Below are 19,375 nucleotides of genomic sequence, written 5' to 3'. Positions count from 1 at the left end.
GGCTTAACTGACATTCATGATGTTGATTCATTTAATTAACCTTATCAATTTCATTGTTTGCAATTGTAATACATATTTTATCATTTGTTGCCCCATTCCAATTAAGGTGTCATGGATTTCAGTTGCATTCATCATAATGTACAAAAACAATTTTGGCTTGAATAATAGATGACAAATGAAGAAGCCTTTGTGCCCCCTTTTTCTAACACCAATTATTTAAAATATGATCCCACATTGATATTTGTGGTTACATTTCAATTGTCATCAATAATTTTTCCAAACCTGCAGAATTTTATTTTTATTTTGGTCTCATTTAGAAGTTATAATAAAAAATATTAACCCCATGAGAAACTAATTTAGTATTTAAGAAAATATTACACTCACCTTTACCATTTAATCTCTAGAATTATCAAGTAACACTAACAAATCCTACGTCATATCTATCAATACCATGCTAACAATATTAATTAATGCTCACAACTTGCTTTTCCACTTCAATGATTTTCCGATATGATACAGAAAACAAAAATCTTTCGCTGTCTTTTTATATAATGACACCAATCGCCATAAAAGTGTTACTCTGAACAAAAACTTAACTAAATAGCATATATCCAAAATCAACCCACTCAGTGAGGCATGTTTGAATGATGCTATTGAATATTTTCTGAGTTGCAAATAAATTAGTTTCACATTCTTTCTTTTCACTATGTTTCTAATGGTCAACGGATATAAAATTTTGAGTTTCACACATATTGACAAATATAATAAAATGGAAATAATGATCTCATACTAAGTGACCGAACTTGTCCCACATCATAACTGATAATCGATAACTGTCACTACATAGATATAAAATAAATAATCAAGGTGAATGAGTGTACACAGAGCTCATGTCAGATTTCCCTCTAACTTTTAAATGAACCCTTTTTCCTTAATGCACAAATTGAAAGACATGCCAACTACTTGACTAATTTGATCTTTTAACTTTCCACCATATAGTATAGCATGTTACAATCACAGCTTTCCCTACACTAATTCACTCTTTCCTTCCAATCAATAGCACATTTGTAATTTAAATTATTTAACTTTTATTTTGATTTCACCCACCATCTATACTAGCATTTGATTATTTAAAACAAACCTTAAACTAACTAAAATTCAACGTTCAGCTAATGAAACCTTAAATTTATTAATTCTTAACTTAATTCAGGTTTTAACTGCATCACAAGGAAGGAAAAAGGACATTTCTAGGTTACAAACTAATATCAGGTTGTGGTTTCATTTAGTATGTTGTTTTTTTATAAAAATCATAAATAATAGAAATGTATAAATATTTTGATTAATTCACAAAATATATTTTTACTAACATATTAACTAAAAGTTTTATAGTTAACCAAACACTATCATAATTTTAGGTCTTTTTTTCTCATTTTATGCTGATTACACAGTATCCTTTTATGGGCATACTTATATCATGCAAGTACCCTTTAACTCCTTGAAAAACCACTAGCCTTTACTTGCCCTCCTTGTAATAAACAAAAAATTCATCTCCTGAGAAAATTCCAATTTATGCTTCAGAAGCTCTGCAGTGCTGCAAATACCATTTAATATCTCTTAAGCACTTCAGGTTGAGTTGATTAATAGAAAAGATTTTTACATTGACAGGATTTACAAAAATCTGTTATATTTTGGCTAAAAGTTCTTGATATAAGGATGAAGTTGCTGATAAATATATAATAAAACAGAGTTAAAAGAATACTCAGAACTGTTTCCATTAAAATGATTTAATAAAGTCAAAATACAATGTTTCAACCATAAGAAAATCATTAGGTACATAAAATATAAATGTAAACTACGTTTATTAAAATTCTACGTTAAAGCTTGTAGTCAAACGAACTCAAATAATAAACAAAGTCATAAATATTATCATTGACAAAAATGCAACCAAATTTAATTAACAAGATATAACATCTGTTCTTAAAGGTTCCACTTCTGAGACTGTAATTCACAGAAATGCTAAAACAGACATTATGTTCACTTCATACTTCTGAATCAAGTCGACACACTTGAAGCATGAAATGGAACAAAATTCAAGGAAAAATTGAATTTATTGAAATTTTAAAATGAACAAAACAATAAGACAATAACATATGGGTACACAGAATAGCTAAATAAAAAAACACGGAAAATTAGAAATGAAATATGAGATTTAAAGAGACCCTTTCCTCCATATGTTACAGGGGAAGAACACAAGAAAGGTTAAAAAAAATCATAACAATATATTTAGCTATATGCATGGAGAGGTCCACTACAATATCAAGGGTACATTTAGCTCTCTACACTACCTTACTCCTTTAACTACCATAGCTACTTTCTGTACACTACACAGATACGGAAGAAAACCTTACCAACACCTTTTACATTCATTGCCAACAATTTACAATTGAGTTTCAATTTGGACTATAGGCTTTTGACTAACCTTGACAGCATAGACTTCGTCTGTGCCCTTCTTCTCAGCCAGCATCACCTTCCCAAAACTTCCCTTGCCCAGCACCTTTATAAAGTGGAAGTCCTCCAGACCCACCTTCCTCTCCCTACCAGTTCGATCCGATGAAGGCTCTATATATGACGATGACCGGCCTATAATGAAATCCATTTAAAAAATATGAAATCATGATTGCATTCCAAGATTAGCAATAGCCCTAAAATTTTTTAATCATTAAGCTAAAATACATTTTGAGTATCAATTTCTCCATCTGTTTACAGGAGAACTAAGATTAAGAAAGGTTGGCTCTATTGTATTGATTTCTATAATTTTGTGAATTTATTGTGTAACTTAGAATAGATCAACTAGTTAGTAAGTGATTTACTAGATAAACAAATGCTTAGTTGTAGTTACTATTCCTTGAGAGCAACTGCTTAACTTAAAAATGCTATGGAATAGATGATCGCAGGTTGAAAACAAAGTGCAGGATCTTCTACCATGAAGTTGAAATGAAATTAAATGGCATTAAGATAGAAATCATTTTGAAAACCCTTTCATCTTCTAAAATCCTGAAAATAATAATAATAAAATACTGATACTCAACAGAGTATTCAAGCATTGCCATGATGATAACTGAAACAGGGCAAATGGACTTTGAGTGAAAGCCTAATTGGACTCTTCTTGATGGAACTTGAAGAGTATCTTAAATTAAAACATTGCAATAGCTATTACTACATAAACACTAACTTAGTTGAATATACACAAAAAATTCTCTTCAATCTGGAGATTATTTGCTCTAAAGTAGCACTTGCCCACAATTTTCAGAACCCATTCCATTAATTGAGTCTTATTTAAAGGCTGCAGTTATAATGTGTTCTGGGTTAATTCTAGCAGGCAACACAACAGAAGTGGATTGTAATAAATTCTATGAGAATACATGCTATTATAGCCATAATCCAGATAAACATTTACCAGATTATTTTTCCTTGATGCTATTTTCACTTTAGATCTTTAAAATAGAGAAAGCAAAAGGATACTTTTTTCCAAAAATAAAAAGTACCAATTTTTTTAATCAATCAAATAAGTTTGATGGTGATATAGTGATTGACATGAATCCTATCTCTTGGAAACAGATAATTACTAGAATGCATACAGAACCTTTATGAACAATGAGAAGAAATTCAAAGTGTGCTCCTTTCTAATAGAGAGCAACAAGCTTAGTTTATACCAGTGCAGAAAACAAGCAACTATTGTCTTTGAAAAGGCACTATCAGTATGCCCTATCTAAGTTAACCACTGTACAGAAAGATAAATAGATGGCAGGAAATGGTATTCAAGCGGGTACAGTAAAATGAGCCCTTAATGAACTTGGCCACTGTGAGAATCTCAGATTACAAGTTAAACCAAACTTGTTGGCAAAAGCATTCATTTTGACTTATTTGGAATTTAAGTCCAGTCCCCAAAAACTTTGAGCAAAAAGTTATAATTCATTACCAATTTTTCAAATAATAGGCTAAACAGTGCTTAACAAAAATGTTCAAATTCTTAAGCCAGAAACTGTAGTAGAGCAAGTCGAAATATAAGAACAAATACAAAAAAATGCATCCTATACCTTTCAAACTCACCCATATCCAATAAAAATACCATTTGAGCATGAAAGGAATTGTTATTTAAGGATGACTTAAGGGGAAAGGGTAAATTCTCTGCTTTGCTGGCTGGAAGTTTTCAGTTCCATTAGCACCAAAAACATTGAACCACAGTCTTGTTAGTTCATGTATACAAGTTTAGTGGTGCCACTCATTTTTTTCATTATTTAGCAATTTTCACAGTTAAGAAGTTCATAAATGTTTGGGTTAACTAAATATCTCGGGGCATGGTAGCTATAAGAAATGGGCCCTAGGCCGCCTTGGGAAACTACAGGCAACACAAGTTGAGGAACTGGCCATTCAACCTGGACTTCCAGATGTCATACATGGATTAGTACAAGATGACCTACACACTCATTAATCACAAAAAAAACTGCATATAATTTTCTGGAAAATTACGCTGTCAAACACCAGCCATTAACTTTGTGAGAAGGTATGATTTATTGATTGATGGAAAAATTTTTTATAGACATATTTAAGAAGGAAGATAAATACATAGCATGCCAGACATGGCATTTTCACACCCACCTTCCCCTCTTCTCTCTGGTGGAAGGTCCCCATCACGAAGCTTTTCCCGCATCTTCTTCTCCATCACTTCCTGCGCCACAAGACGCATCCGGACCTCCTCCTCTTCCTCTGGCTGTGAACCTCCCCCAGGGACTAGCATACCACTGTCATCTTCTGAAGAGTGAGGACGAAGCATTCCAGATGATGCCTTGTCTGCTGAGGTGGGCATCTGGAGGCAGCTTGATGAACCACTGATGGGGGTCTGAAAAGTAATTGTCAATGAAACAATCAGTTAATTGTAGCAGCAACTTGATAAGATGAAAGGATGCCCATTTAGCAACCTCCTCTTGTCTAAAACTTGTCACTTAAGAACCTCCCAACAACTTTCAGCATGCATTTTATCAAAAAATTACAGTTTTTATTATAAAAGGTATGATTTTATGCATTATTCAATATTAGTTTAATGTCCAAAATGTCCCAGAGACCAATTATTGAAACAACACAATCTTTATTGAGTCCTACTCCCATTACCATGAATACCATTTATATATCTTTCAACCTTCCTCCCTTATTATGACCTAACCCCTATTATTTCTTTCTCCAACCCTCTTTGTACCCCTTCTTTTCATTCATATATTTTTCTGTTCAGAAATTGTAGATTAGTCAGGGCGTGTAAAGCAATCAATGTAAATTCTTGTGAACTCAATTATGCTGAAAATTTAGGGCTGTTACCAATATTTCATTCTTCTGAATCAAAGAGATGGAAAACTTGAAAATGGATTGTTCCACCAACCTTAATGCAATAACTTCAAATCATACAATGAAATGCTATGACTAAAAGCACAAGAAATCAACCAAACAATATTATGAAATTGATATATTTAATTAACAAAAATTATGAAGAATAATGGTACAACTTAAAAGAGATAAGAACTTGTTGATTTTAAATTTGGCTCTCTAGGCATGCTACTCAGAGGAGTACGTACACACAAAATTTAAAAAAACCTTGAGACTGAATCACATCACTGTTTGGCCTTTTCTAAACTCTATCGATTTCAGAGGGGCATGGTCCAAAATCAAAAGAACATTTCTTTCTACCTTTGAAATTTCCAGAACATCAATTTCATCTTTCAAAACTTGATGACTGTCTATGGAATCAATCCAGTGCGATAACTCCAGTAAACCATGAATTTGCCACATTCTTTTTAAGTACAGTGAAAACAGTCCTTATACCATCCAGACTTTCGGATTGAGAAATTTCCCATCATTCTTCAACTTGTGGCTACCAGGTTCATTAGCAAACAGAACCATGGCTATCTTTCCTTTAAATTGTTTGGTCAAGGAACCTTGGGTTCACTTAATGAAGCTTATGAATTCCTTGGCAGACATCTCCAACACAGGTCCATTTAATCTGCATTATAGATATGAGAAAACTGTCAATCATATTTGGTCATCAAAGCCTGCAATTTTTTCCTAAAAGGATCAACAGTGCCACCACCATCAGCACTCATGACTTCACTTTTATGCATCCTCCTAAAAAGCCACAGCCTACCAACACTTGCAGTTAAGCGGGCAAGTATTTGAAAAGTTTTTGAACTGTGTCTTGAATACCAGTGCCATACATCCACACATGATGCAGCTGTTTCTAGAAATTTCATGTGTTGGATTAAAATAATAGGAAAAGTATCCCTTAAAATCAATAGTAAGGTTTACAAAAGTTATCATAAAATGACTTACATACAAAATGAGAATTTCGTCAATTTCCAAGTACCTTAGACCTTCTCGGAGTTAACTTGTACGTAGAGATGCCTATCTTCCCGAGGATTTGTGCTAACTGCTTGGTGTTGATTCCACAGTTATTGGCCACATTCTTTTGACATCGTTTATGGACATTCATGTTGCAAGCTGCAATTATAGAAAATAAATTATTTAGCTTAAGAACACAAATTGGAGATTAAAGACAGTACATAACGGGGAAATATCAACATTTTTATTTTCTGTAAAGGTTATAGATGAAGAAAATAATGGACTTTGCGTGTGTTACAAGTGATATTTTCAAAAAGTTCCACAAAAATGAACCACACAATTACTGAGTTCAAAAAAATTGATTTATGCAGAGCCTAAGAATTTCCACATACAAGAATAAAATAAAATAAAAGAAATTTCCCATAAACAACAAATTCAGTTAAAGCTAAATTATGTAAGTACTATGATTTATTTTTTTCAAATTTACATTCTTCCATGAATCATGCAACACAATTTTAATGACTTCATTGATGCTAGGCATTTACTTCAGTCATTGAGGTATTATATTATTTAATTTAATACAGAATACAATAATTCATTCTTTGTTAATAACAAAAGACAAAAAACTAGACGCCATCTGCCATGAGTAATTGAGATGTATTTCAATAAATGGATGGGCAACTTTTCCTTTGATTAAAGGCATGCTAGCCAGTTGACAAAATACACAATGCCCTTTTTTTCTAACACTTTAAAAACAGTTTCACTCAAAATTCTGACCCTATACACTGAAGAATTGTTTCCGAAGAAATTGGAGTCAAATATGTTCAACTAATTCACTCACCCTCACACTGCAGACCTTGTCGAAAGAGACCATAGAGGAGGGAGCCACAGTGATCACAGAAGGTGAACCTCTTGTAGTTGTGCACCACAAAGCGGTGGGGCATGTTTACATTAAAGCGTTGGCCTTGCCCTTGCGTTGGTTGCTAAAATAAAATTTAAAACATAGGTGAATCAGAACCACTGAGCTCTAAAACCAATCAATGTTCACATCTAGGTAGAAGAGGCAGTTTACAGTATAGGACTGTTTGTGGTGCCTTGGTATTTCTTTTAACAGGAAAACATATGATACCAGGTAATTTAGGCCTTAATACTTTAATTAATAACATTATTTAATCTTCCATGGAATTCATTGGAAGTGGCATTGCTCCTAGAGATGAGTCAATACAAAATTTTTACAGATTTCAATTCCGACACAGAGTCTCATATTTCAATTCTTGATTCCATTGCCACTGATTCTTCAATAAAATCACAAACCCGATCAACAACGTCACTGTTTAAAAAAGGGTACAACTGTAAAAAGAAACCATTTTATGTATGCTTGTATAAAGTCATACAACATCGTTCATGCACTTTTTCTTCAAATTTCAGGTAGGAATGCACTTAAAATGAGTGTTTAAAATTTTGCCTTCAGAGCATTATAATTTGCAATTATTTCACATTATTATAACATGTGAAACATTATTGCAACAACATGGGAAAATGTTATGTAGGATCTAGAATCAGATATATCCAGTAACATTATATCACTATCCTTTAACATACTTTGAAATTTTAGGGAGAAAACAAAGCATCTTGATTCAATCAGGACCAGGTCTATTACATTTTCTGTCACATGCAGTGGAAGTAAAGAGGCACAGCATGATATGAGAATCTTGATATAGCCAGTAATATCTAAGGTGCAGATTATTGGCACATGATTTATTGTAAAATGAACTGGGAATAGCACGCAAGGCCTGAGAATGGCACACAAAGTGGTAGGTATAGAAATGGAAATTGTCGAATTGCACCTTTATTTTAAGGCACAGTACACATTTTTGAATGAAAACTTAGGAATAAAGTCTTCCCAGTAAAAAGCATTCACAAAGAGTTCTTAGATGTCATATCCGGTAGCATTGCAGAACACTGACATTTCAATGGTCAACTCTACCATCATGTTTTTCATCTTAAAATCACTCCATCTTGAAGATGATGGCTGATTGAGTCATTGTAATTTTGATGTTTTACAATACTATGCAGTGTGCAACCCGAGAAATTACAAATTCCATAAAATGAGAACATGTAAAATGAGAACATGCAAAAACTCACCTCTTCCTGAGTGCTATCCTTCATTCCTGGACATTTAGTCACCACAAATTGGTGGCATCTCTTATGAACAACACAGGTGCAAACTGTAAAAGGTATTTTCAAAAGTTTCATTAAATTATTAATTAATGCAATGTATAAGCACAAATAGATCATTTTTAAGTGTAATGCATTTAAGTAAGAAGCATATTTCAAGGAATTGCCATCAAATTATATCTATACAAGTACAAGATAAAATTGAAGTTTTAACGGAATTAAAAACCAACCATTTCATTGTATTTATTGAAAAAATTCTTGAATTGCATTAAAGAAACATATTTTTATTAAGTTGAAAAACTTAAGTGTTGAAAAATCTGAAATATTACTTTCACAGAAAGAGTTTAAGTGAACAGAAAAAACAATTTCAAATGATTTTCCTTAACTAACACTGTTCAGTATTTAAAAAAAATGGGCTAATTATATACTGGTTGATGTAATAATGCACAATATTCTTACCTTGGCATTGGTATCCCTGCTTACCCAATCCCCTAAAAAACAAAAAAAAATACCCATTAAAATGTTACCAAACAACAATCAACCAACCACAAAAAAGTAATTCCAAGCCTACATTTTTCCTATGAGACAGCCTGCCAAAATTCAGTACTCCACTTAACTTTGAGATGCTTGAAAATTTTAAAGAGACAAAGGGTATATACCTGTATACACAGGAAAATTATCACAGAATAATAAAACCAAATGAAAATTATTTCATGCTTTAATAGGAAAAATAATAGAAGATATAAACAGTGAAAACGTGCAACAGGAAAATATTAAAGGAAATATAATGACCTAGTTCCTTGCAATGCCTTCTTCTCTGTCCAATTTATTATACATATTCCCCATTACACCTAAATGCCAAAAGCCTCCATTCTACACTCATCCTATTCACTCAAAGACCAGTTCTTACATCCATAAAGCTCTACGCTCAGCATATAAGTCTTTGCTAATATTTTTTTTACATCTTTACTCCAGTGTTACCCCTCATCAATTCTCTTCTTCTAGCAAATGCCTCTTTTGCTTATGCAATTATCTTCCTCATGTCCTGACTAATAAGACTCTTTTCCTTTAAAATACTGCCCAAATACATTAACTGCACCACTTGATCTTGTTTGTTTGCCCCATACTTTCATGTGTAACTTACAACGCCTCCTACTCTCAAATATATGACTTAGATGAGGCACAGCTTTAAGTTTATACATGCTACATAGTACTTATACTATGAACAATCAATCAATGTTTGCTAAATAATTTTTATAGCCAAATGAGGTACTGCCAACTTCTTTCAGCCATTCTGCAAAACTTGTAAATTTTATTACTCCAACATTAGTTTTCTCCATTTCCCGGGTTGGAATATATCCTGTGAGACCATGAGGATTTCATTTGTTGCTATTCTGCCCATTTATGGAGAACCTTAACGAGGGTAGGAGGCACACAGAGAGTAGGAAATGTGATTTCTTCAATCAAACTCACCAAATGAACTCTCGGCAGTGAGAACAGAATGTAGGCTGCCGAAGGAACGTTGCCATAAATTTGTGACCATTGACCTGGTGCACCCTCCGGCGCATGGCACCCCTCCGGCGGTTGAATCCCTGCCGCTCCTTGAACTCCCGTGGCTTCTCCACCGGGTGTTGGTCCGCTGGTTCGTCAAAGAGAAAAACAGGACAAGTTCAAAATTGGCTGACAGGAATCATAAGACATGAGCCACTTGGTGATCAGTAATAATCTCTACAGTAATTGCATAAACAAGTGCCACAAACATTACACATATATTACTCGTGTAATGTTCATCACCCTGACTTTCATGGTGGGCACTTCTGATGAGGACTGGTTACATTTTGAATGAATCAATAGCAAAATTATTAACTGGCTCTACCAAGAAATTTGATTGCATTTTAGAGAAAGGGCAAATAAGTTTGATTAATATTATGCATAATATTAATCGGGAATATTTTCTCAACACTAATACATTAATTGTTTGGAAAAAATTGACATATTAGACCTTTTATTGATGCCCAGAGCTAGGAGACGACTATTAACATTGGCATACACCAAACCTGGGAGAATAAATAGTGCAAGGCAAACATACGTACCTACACATAGTGGTGAGCCTTACCACGGAGAGGTACTAATTCAATGCGCACAAATACTGTTTACTTTGTAAAAAAGAGCAACTTCCTCAACTCTTGAAAATTCTGCTGAAGCATGTACGACATTAGATTTGATATTTCTAAGATATTGGTAATGTAAAAATAAGATCCATGAAGACAAATGTAAGGGCAAGAAGAAAAGCATTATTTACCTTTTGATGTCCATTTTAAATTGATCTTTACATGGATTTTCCCTTGAGGCTCTAAGTCAATCTGGAATACACAAGAAACATACACCTCATTAGCAATAAGTAAAATTAATATTATCAATGCTACCCTAACAATGGCATGGGATTATTCATCAATAATAGAATTACATATTAACATTTTGCACAGAAGGATTGCACAGGTACCGTCCTTGGGTCCTCGGTATGACGGTAATTTCAAATAATCCAATCAAAACAAACAATGTAACATGGGAGTGAGACAAATAAATATAGTCATCCATTTAATACAATAAATCTGCACAATTCGTAACATCAAATATTATCATGAAATGGTATTTAGTCAAATTTACAAAGTGAAAGAGTCAATTTGACCATTAAATAAAATTGTATCTCAGCCACTGTTCTTTGTAAAATCTACTATTATTTTATATTCAACTGCATTTAAGTCAGTCAGGACATTTAACACAGAAAACAGCAAAGGAATTCACTCATGCATAATTCACCAGCCGTACCGAGATAAACTTTTTCCCAAGGTAAATATATTGAAATATGTTAACCAAACATAACACAAACAAGTTCACTGCAACTTAATGACCCCTAATACACTTCCTGTGATACGTACATTCTTTTAAGTATATGCTCAAAAATTAATTACCGAGACACCGAGGCAAAAATCCCCATTCCATACTTCGACACTCTTGTTTTTATTCCCATTCACTCATTCATTCAATTAAGATGAATTAATCAATTATTGCCAAGAGATTTCATGACTCTCCATTTACTTAGGCACCAAAAGATTATGGAATTCACTCCTTACTCTGAGATTTGCAGCATGCATGTATGCACTCAAACCAACTTAACTACAGCTCTTGACTGACTGACAGCTACAATGATAATGACAACTGTAACCATGACAACTACTAACTGACTCTGCAATCCCATGCCAGGCGGCACATATTATTTTCTCTATCCAATGATAGGCATCTGAATGACCAATATATAACATTGGGAAACAATGTCTTCTATATTACTTTTACTGGCTATAGGACAGGGTTGTATAGGCTAACGCACTAGGAACTGTATTGCAATGATTTTGCTTCTACCTCGCTCTTTCCACCGTGCACAAGGACAATAACAGTAAGCCCTCCTCTCCCTAATCGGAAAATAGCTCGGCCGTGCAGTGCGGGTGGCCTATCAAGGGTTGCGAGAGAGAGCAGTGCTCTACTCTGACGAAATATACTTTAAGTTTGCAGTTCCCCACAAATGGGATTGAAAAACAATGTGATATTTCAGAAATGCATCAATGTTCCAGCTGTACAGTTGATATGATGAATACATCATTGCTACATGGTACATTCCTATGTACACCTAAACGCAGCACTGCAGGCGTGACCGGAATACGTATGTAAGGCAGATGACCAATTCTTTCCAACCGATTTCGTAACTCTCCATATACTTAAGCACTAAATGATTACGGAATCACCTAGCGAATGATTAAGGCAACTTTTGACATAAGCACTAAACAAGGGCGGCAGTAAAAGAGAGCATGTCACTGTGAGAGTACCAAGAAAGTTGAAGTTTATTGAGAAATTAGACGTAATGTTTTCTGTTGGTAGTTTGGTATAGCTTGACACCTATCCGATCTGAAAAGAATAAGAAGACCAAGATCCACCTATATCCTATTAGGTGTGGATTGAATTTCAATCAAAAGGAAGGGCTGGTTCGGAAAATTACGGTACCGGAAGATGAAAAATAGAAAAAGGCCGTCCACAGGTGGTACCTAGGTACATAAACGACCACGTGCAGTAGAGCTGGGTGGAACTAACAAACAGGATAATTTAAAAGGCTTGCCAAACACTTCAGATTCATTACAAACAAACAGAGATATGTGCACCTGAAACATCTACTGAGTCCCAAAACGTGTTACGGCGAAGCCAGGACGACTAACAGCCTGAAATGAACCATTAACTAGTGGAAATAAAAATTATTTACAAGACGCGCAATCGTTCACTTCGATGCACTTTATCAGAATTAATTCCCACTCCAAATTGAGTTTCATAGGACCTTCGGGCAAGAAAAGTAGCGCTCGTGAATCTTGGCTCACCGACAGCGACCATTTGGGTCTCTCTCTCACCGGGGGCGCAACCGCGACGTACGTAATACGCAGGATTCCGATTCAAATCTTCGCATTGCCGCCGGAGTAAATGGCAGGGCGGGGTGCTTTCAGGGGAGGGACGAGGTGCGAAGGGGAGAAAGAAAGAAGACTTAAAAGAGAGAGAGAGCACGGACATCACAGAAATTACGACGCAAACGCCGATCCCTCGTAAACCCCTCTCTCCCATCCGCGCGACTGCTTCCTTTCTCGCCTGCCACCCACGCGAAGGCGAAGTTCAATGGGTTAAGAAGACCCCGCTTTTCCTCCACTCGCACTCTGCGATACGCACAATCTGCAACCAAGTCGAGCCACGATGTGTCGCGCATTAATGACAACGTTAGCACTATAAAATCGTAGTATGCCCTTTTGATGTTCCCGAAGAAAAATCTGGCGTGGAGTGGCGAAACTGGATAATCTGCACGTGGAACTTTGTTGGGAAAAAAGATTCTGGGCAGTTATTATGGAACTTGATCGTTTTATTTGCCGGTTTCGTCGAGATTGATGATTAATTAGTACGTTTCTCCAGGGTTCCAACTAACGAAAATCTGTCAGAACCCGGCAAAGATCGCGGAGATACGAGTACATACATAGATAAAAGAAAGAGATCAGCGGGACATCTCCCCGGAAAGCTTTGGAGTCTTCTTTCAATAGGAATCCAGTGATATAACGTCTGATTATCGCAGTCCTGCCTTAAAAATCAATCCACTAGAGCCAAAGGCCAAAACTTTTCCCAGGCTATGCATATAGTGAAAAGATCATAAAAACGACCTGTTGATACCATCCAATGCTTATACCTGTAAACATGCATTCATTCGACATTCCTCAAGTAGTACAACGATGTACCACGGCTTTAATGTTTTAACTATTAGTTCAGAGACAATTATTTTAAAAATTGTTCACGGGCATTAATTACCAAAGCATCCAAACAAAACAAAAATAACACGATAACGATTTCACAAATCAGACGGCGAAAGATCGCTGCGAAATATTTCTAGCGAGCTTTCGTTCTAGGCGCTATGTCGACTACCCTCCTCACACTTCCCCGCTTTGAAGCGACTGGCAGAGGTTGTCTGCTACGCCATTCACGTCGCAAAATTTAACAGAAGTCAATGAGTCACCGTTGAGAGGAATGCCAATTGAAAGATGGGCTATCGCAATTACTAATTAAGTTCTGATTTAGTCACTGCATAGCTCATGGATTATCCGTAGCATCGTAGGAAAATTGTTACAAGAATGTACGATATGTGTGACGGCGGTTACTGGAGAAACTTTTACACGGGAGTCCCTCCAGGACAGACGAGAGCAAGTTAGGCCAAGGGTTTCAGAAAGGTAGAGGACTTGCGAGTCAACTCCGGCCCGCAAGTAATTTTTGCGATTCCTGAGCGCATCTGCAGATTACACCATACGGATAGAATAGCACACTACAGTACGGATAGATTCCCATACTCCATCTCTTACACACTTCTCGATCACTTAGTGCTTCTCTCTTCACATTCCACTGCATTTGCATATTAAAGACTGGTTCCCTAAAAATAACCCACGGCAACACACCTTAAAGACGGAATTCATATAATAACGTAATGGACGTTATTTGATCAATATTTTCCCAATTGCGATCATGAGAAATCAGGAAGAACACGCAATTCTGTTGACAACTATTATTATTATTCGGTAGTCGACCGTTTAAGGCAGGTAGTGGATGGACAAACCTAACACCCCTACATTTCTTAGCCTCGCCTAAAACAAAAACTGACCCCCACTTAAACAAACCCATATTCAATTTCGCATGCCTTCAACTCTCCCACCATGCCTATCTTTTTCCTCCTCCTTCCTCTTTGTTCTAACATTTTCCCCTCCATCACATTCTTTAATATCCCCATCATAAATCAAAATACTCTGCACTTATGTATCCTGTCTATTTTGGATTTCTTCCTTACCTCTCTCCCCACACTATACTAAGCACTTCCTTGTTTGTTTTCCATTCTGTTCACTTCACCATCCTTCTCTACACCGATATTTCAAAAGCCTCCAATCTACGCTAGTTACCTTTTTCAACGAACATGTTTCCGCGCCGGAAAAAACCAAGCCCATATCAAAGTTTTGACGAGCATTTCCTTGACATCTTTACACAACGCACCTGTCATCAATTCCCTCCTCCTGGTAAGGGTTCTTTGCCTTACGCAATACTTCTTCTAAAGCATTCAGCAATGCTTTCAACCCTATGGTTGACTGGCGAATTAAATCTGGATTATCCGAAAACCTAAATGATTTTATGAATTGTCCACCCATTTTCATTCCTATCTCCAGTTCTTCCCATGCCTCTTTCACTTTTTCCTCCAATCATGCGTTGAAAAGCACGAAAAGTGACAATGAACACCACCCCTGAATTACCCCTCTTCCTAACAGAGACCATCCCGACTCTTCATTCACCACTTGCACCTCCTCAGCATTCGGAAACGTACGAATTGAAAATGAAACGTCTATCCCTCCAATCTATTCCTATTTTCTGCAATATATTAATTAATTTTACCTAAGTTACCCTAATCAAACATCGATCTCTTTTCTGACATGTTTACATTTTTCTTCCAGAGTACCCGGCTCCCTTTCCTCACTCAATTGCATCTACGATCTATCTACAGCTCACCCGCTGACATTCTGTTTATTGCCAACGTTAATGCTTCTGTATTCCCTTTCCTTATCCGCCTCCTCTAATTTATCCTCTGAAATCTGACGGTAAACACCTTTAGTACTACATTATGATCCAAGCCCGCATCTGTCCCAAAGGAACTTAGAATTAATCACACCGTACCTAAATCTGTGCCTAACCATAATATAGTCTAACTGATATATTTCTGGATTCCTGGGCATTTTCCATGCGTATCTATGCCTTTTGTGGTGTCCAAACCAAGTGTCCATTATGATTAAGCCCTGTCTCCAGCAGAACTCAACTGCTTCCTCCCCGCGGTCATTCGTTTTTCCTAAACCGTTGTCCCCCACCTCATCACCATCTCTTCCTTCGCCTACCGTCGCGTTACGATCCCTATCAAATGTTACCCTCCAGCAACACCTGCATTTATTTTCTATAATTGTTCGTATACTCTATCGACCTCTTGCTCCCTATGATTGCTTGTCAACAAGTAGAACTGAACCAAGTTTGTTGGACCAGTTATTACTTTTACCAATAATATTCTTAACCTGTCTGCCCTATGTTTACTACGCTTCTCCCTACCTTTTCGTTCAATACTACTGCCACTCATCGCCGACTCTCTTCCACTCCGCCACCATTTAAACGATTTCAGTCAAATATTTTTCTATATTAAACAAAAAAATACATTTTTGCAGAGCGCCCGCTTAAGACTAGGACTCCTGTTTTCTAAGTAATTGGAATCCTGTAGAAAAATTACCCCTCCGCCGGATACCACGTGATTCCGGTGGAAAAGGGGAGGATAACTGGCAGAACGAGGGGCGGCGGGAGAGACCGACGTTCTAATCGGGCCGCTTGTGATGTCACCGACCCTAATATACACCATGGCCGGGGAGAGGGGGGCGGGGAGGAAGTGGGAGAGTGAGGGGATTTTGAGTATTTACGCGCTAAATTTAAAAGCGCCGATTTTAATTTGTGATTTAATAATGACTCATCGCTTCCTCACCACCCACTGATTCCCCCCGGGCCCTGCATAAACATGGGCAGGGGCGAAGGAAAGGAGCCTACATGTCGGCGGGAGAGGTTGCTCGGGGGGATATTGGAGTTAAGGAAGGAAAGGGCCACGCCCACGGGCAAGTGAGAGGGAGTGATTCGAGAAGGCGATGCTTTCTTTTCCGCACGCCAAAAATCGCCAGTCGCAAGGAAGATGCCCCTCAATTCGACGCGAGAATTCTTTTTCTTTAATGTTTAGGAGGCTCAATGATGGACTTCAGTCCGTCAGCTGTGAGCTCATCAAGGAACGCTAATTAAGAGTTCCAGAGGAATCAATCCCTTTATTGTGGTTGATACCGTCGTCCTCGTCCATTTCAAAAAGATAAGGCATGGGCGGCGGGTTAAGAGATAGAATGTAAAAGTATTAACTGGATTGAGAAGGTAGGAGTATCAGCAGGCTACAGAGAAATTCATGGATGAGGGTAAAGAGCTGAATACTATCGAGGAAAAATGGGAATATTTGAAAATGGGGATATCGAAAACCGCAAAAGAAACTATAAGAACTGTTTACAGGAAAAGGACAAGGAAACCAAGGATCACGAATGGGATGATTATAAAGACAGATGAGAAAGGAAATGGATGAATGTAAATACAAAGTTAGGTAGCAGGAAGTACAAAGAGTTCAACAATAAACTTAGGCGGGAAACAAATATAGCTAAGGAAACGTGGGGGAAGACGCGGTGCGAGGATATGGAGAGTAACCTGGGGAAGGGTGAAATCGTCGCTACATAGTAAGGGTAAATCACTTTCGGGAAGTAAGAAGGAAAAATCTGTGCTAACAGTTACAGATAAGTCGGGTAAGATAATAGTTGAAACAGAAAAGATCCAAGATAGATGGAAGGAATATATAGAAGATCTGTGGGGTAAAGAACTTCGGCCAGTAAGCTCAGACATAGAAAGAGAACATGACGTAGATGAAGATATAAGAGGCAGTCAAATGCAAACCCAACACCCGCTACAACGTGAACGTGCAATGGTTTTAGTCAAAAGTAATGACCAAAACCAAAAGCGTTGGTACATTTATCCCACAGGGATACGAGATGATCGATTCCAGTTTTGAAGAAATAGTTAGGTCGCTGACGGATCCACGGCCGCACTCCCTCGTCCTGGGCGAGCATCATCTTGCAGTGATGTTACGAGTGGGCACGAGTGGCATAGGAGATTCCGAGAAGGGCGCACATCACTGCATGACGATGCGCGCCCTTCTCCGAATCTCCTATGCCACTCGTGCACACTCGTCATGGACATGCAGTGTTCACCAACCACACACAGCAGGCAAACGACGATGAATTGCGCGGACTCCAGCACCATCAGCCATCAGAAAACGAGCCACACCTCTCTCTTCTTTGCTCGCCTCCATTTCTACGGCTGGAAGAACACACTAGACCTGTCTGCGCACCCACAAGGACATAACCCAGCAATTGCATACGTCTGCGAGTTGCCACTCAGCAGTTCTCCTGACACAGCGATGGCAGTAACAATAGGTCGGCGTGCGGGGTATTATGTAGATGTGCGTAAAAATAGTGTTGTTACCTTTCGCACGGACTGTGTTATGGTGGGTGTTCAGTTTTCATTTGACTGCCTCTTATAGCTTAGGTCCAGGAATACTCGACGATTAGATTTAAACGGCATTTAGGGAAATGAAATCAAAAAAGGCCGTGTAGGTAGACCAAATTCCTGCGGAACTACTTAAAGATTGAGGAAAATGTGGGAGGAAGTTTTTAAGGACTAATTCGTACTATTTATGAGAGAATAATTTGGCCGGAAGATTTTGTCAGACCAGTGTTAGTTCCTATTCCTTTAGAAGGCAAAGGCTACATCACATGTAACCTACAGAACACCAAGTTAGACTTCTCACGCAACTTAAGTGGTTCTCAGGATCATCAAGAGGATGGACAGCAGAGTAAATGATTACTTAGGGGATGATTAGTTTGGGTTTGGAAAGGCAGTGATACCATTGCAGTAACGAGGCCACTAATAGAAATGAATATAGAACACAAACAGGATGGATCGCCTGTTTCCTATACTTCGAAAATCTGTTTGATAGTGTAAATTGAGAAAACTAATGAATATATTGCAGAAAATAGGAGTAGATTGAAGGGATAGGAGACTTATCCGAAATCTGAACATGTCTCACACTGCACCCTGTCCACCATGTCCATTATCACCGGTGCTGTTCAATGTATACAGGTATGTGGAGGAAATGCTTAAAGAGGCATGGGAAGAACTGGAGATAGGAATGCAAGTCGGCGGTGAAGTCATAAAATCAGATAGGTTTGCTGATGATCAAGCTTAGGTATGTCAGTCAGCGAAGGACTTAGAAGCATTGCTGAGTGAATTGGAAATTCAGCGCGATAGATACGTATAGGATGAGAATAAATGTAAATAAAACGAAGGTTTAGCGGTTTACCAGAAAGAGAAGGGCCAAGTTAAATGTTAAAATGGTGAAGTAGGTGAAGCAGTTCGCCAATATTTTAGACCGAAATGGTCAAGGTTAGTGGGGGCATCACGAGAATAATTGCGTTAGGCAAAGAAGCTTTCACAAGAAGGAGGGAATTGTTGACAGAGACATTGAGTAAGGATGTTAAGAAAAGACTCGTTAAAGCTTTGTTATCGAGCGTAGTTATATAGGGTGCGGAAACAT

General features: G+C 37.3%; 1 protein-coding gene across 2 annotated transcripts in view; it reads right to left on the bottom strand.

Moving 5' to 3' along the window:
* The window catches only part of Pkc98E (Protein kinase C), a 99,861-nt gene that overhangs the window by 29,338 nt on the left and 51,148 nt on the right, over window positions 1-19,375 (bottom strand). For both annotated transcript variants that reach the window (XM_071597481.1, XM_071597482.1), the window contains exons 2-9: window positions 10,865-10,925; window positions 10,036-10,201; window positions 9,022-9,053; window positions 8,530-8,612; window positions 7,226-7,367; window positions 6,410-6,543; window positions 4,660-4,900; window positions 2,480-2,640 (exon numbers count right to left, since the gene is read on the bottom strand). In XM_071597481.1, coding sequence (XP_071453582.1) covers window positions 2,480-2,640; window positions 4,660-4,900; window positions 6,410-6,543; window positions 7,226-7,367; window positions 8,530-8,612; window positions 9,022-9,053; window positions 10,036-10,201; window positions 10,865-10,925 — 1,020 coding nt within the window. The remainder of the gene's footprint in view (window positions 1-2,479; window positions 2,641-4,659; window positions 4,901-6,409; window positions 6,544-7,225; window positions 7,368-8,529; window positions 8,613-9,021; window positions 9,054-10,035; window positions 10,202-10,864; window positions 10,926-19,375) is intronic.

The sequence above is a fragment of the Hetaerina americana genome, unplaced genomic scaffold (genome assembly GCF_022747635.1).
Source record: "Hetaerina americana unplaced genomic scaffold, ioHetAmer1.1.p SCAF_9, whole genome shotgun sequence".
NCBI lineage: Eukaryota > Metazoa > Arthropoda > Insecta > Odonata > Calopterygidae > Hetaerina > Hetaerina americana.
Note: the sequence above shows the minus strand (reverse complement) of the source record. Positions and strands in the feature narration are given on the sequence as shown.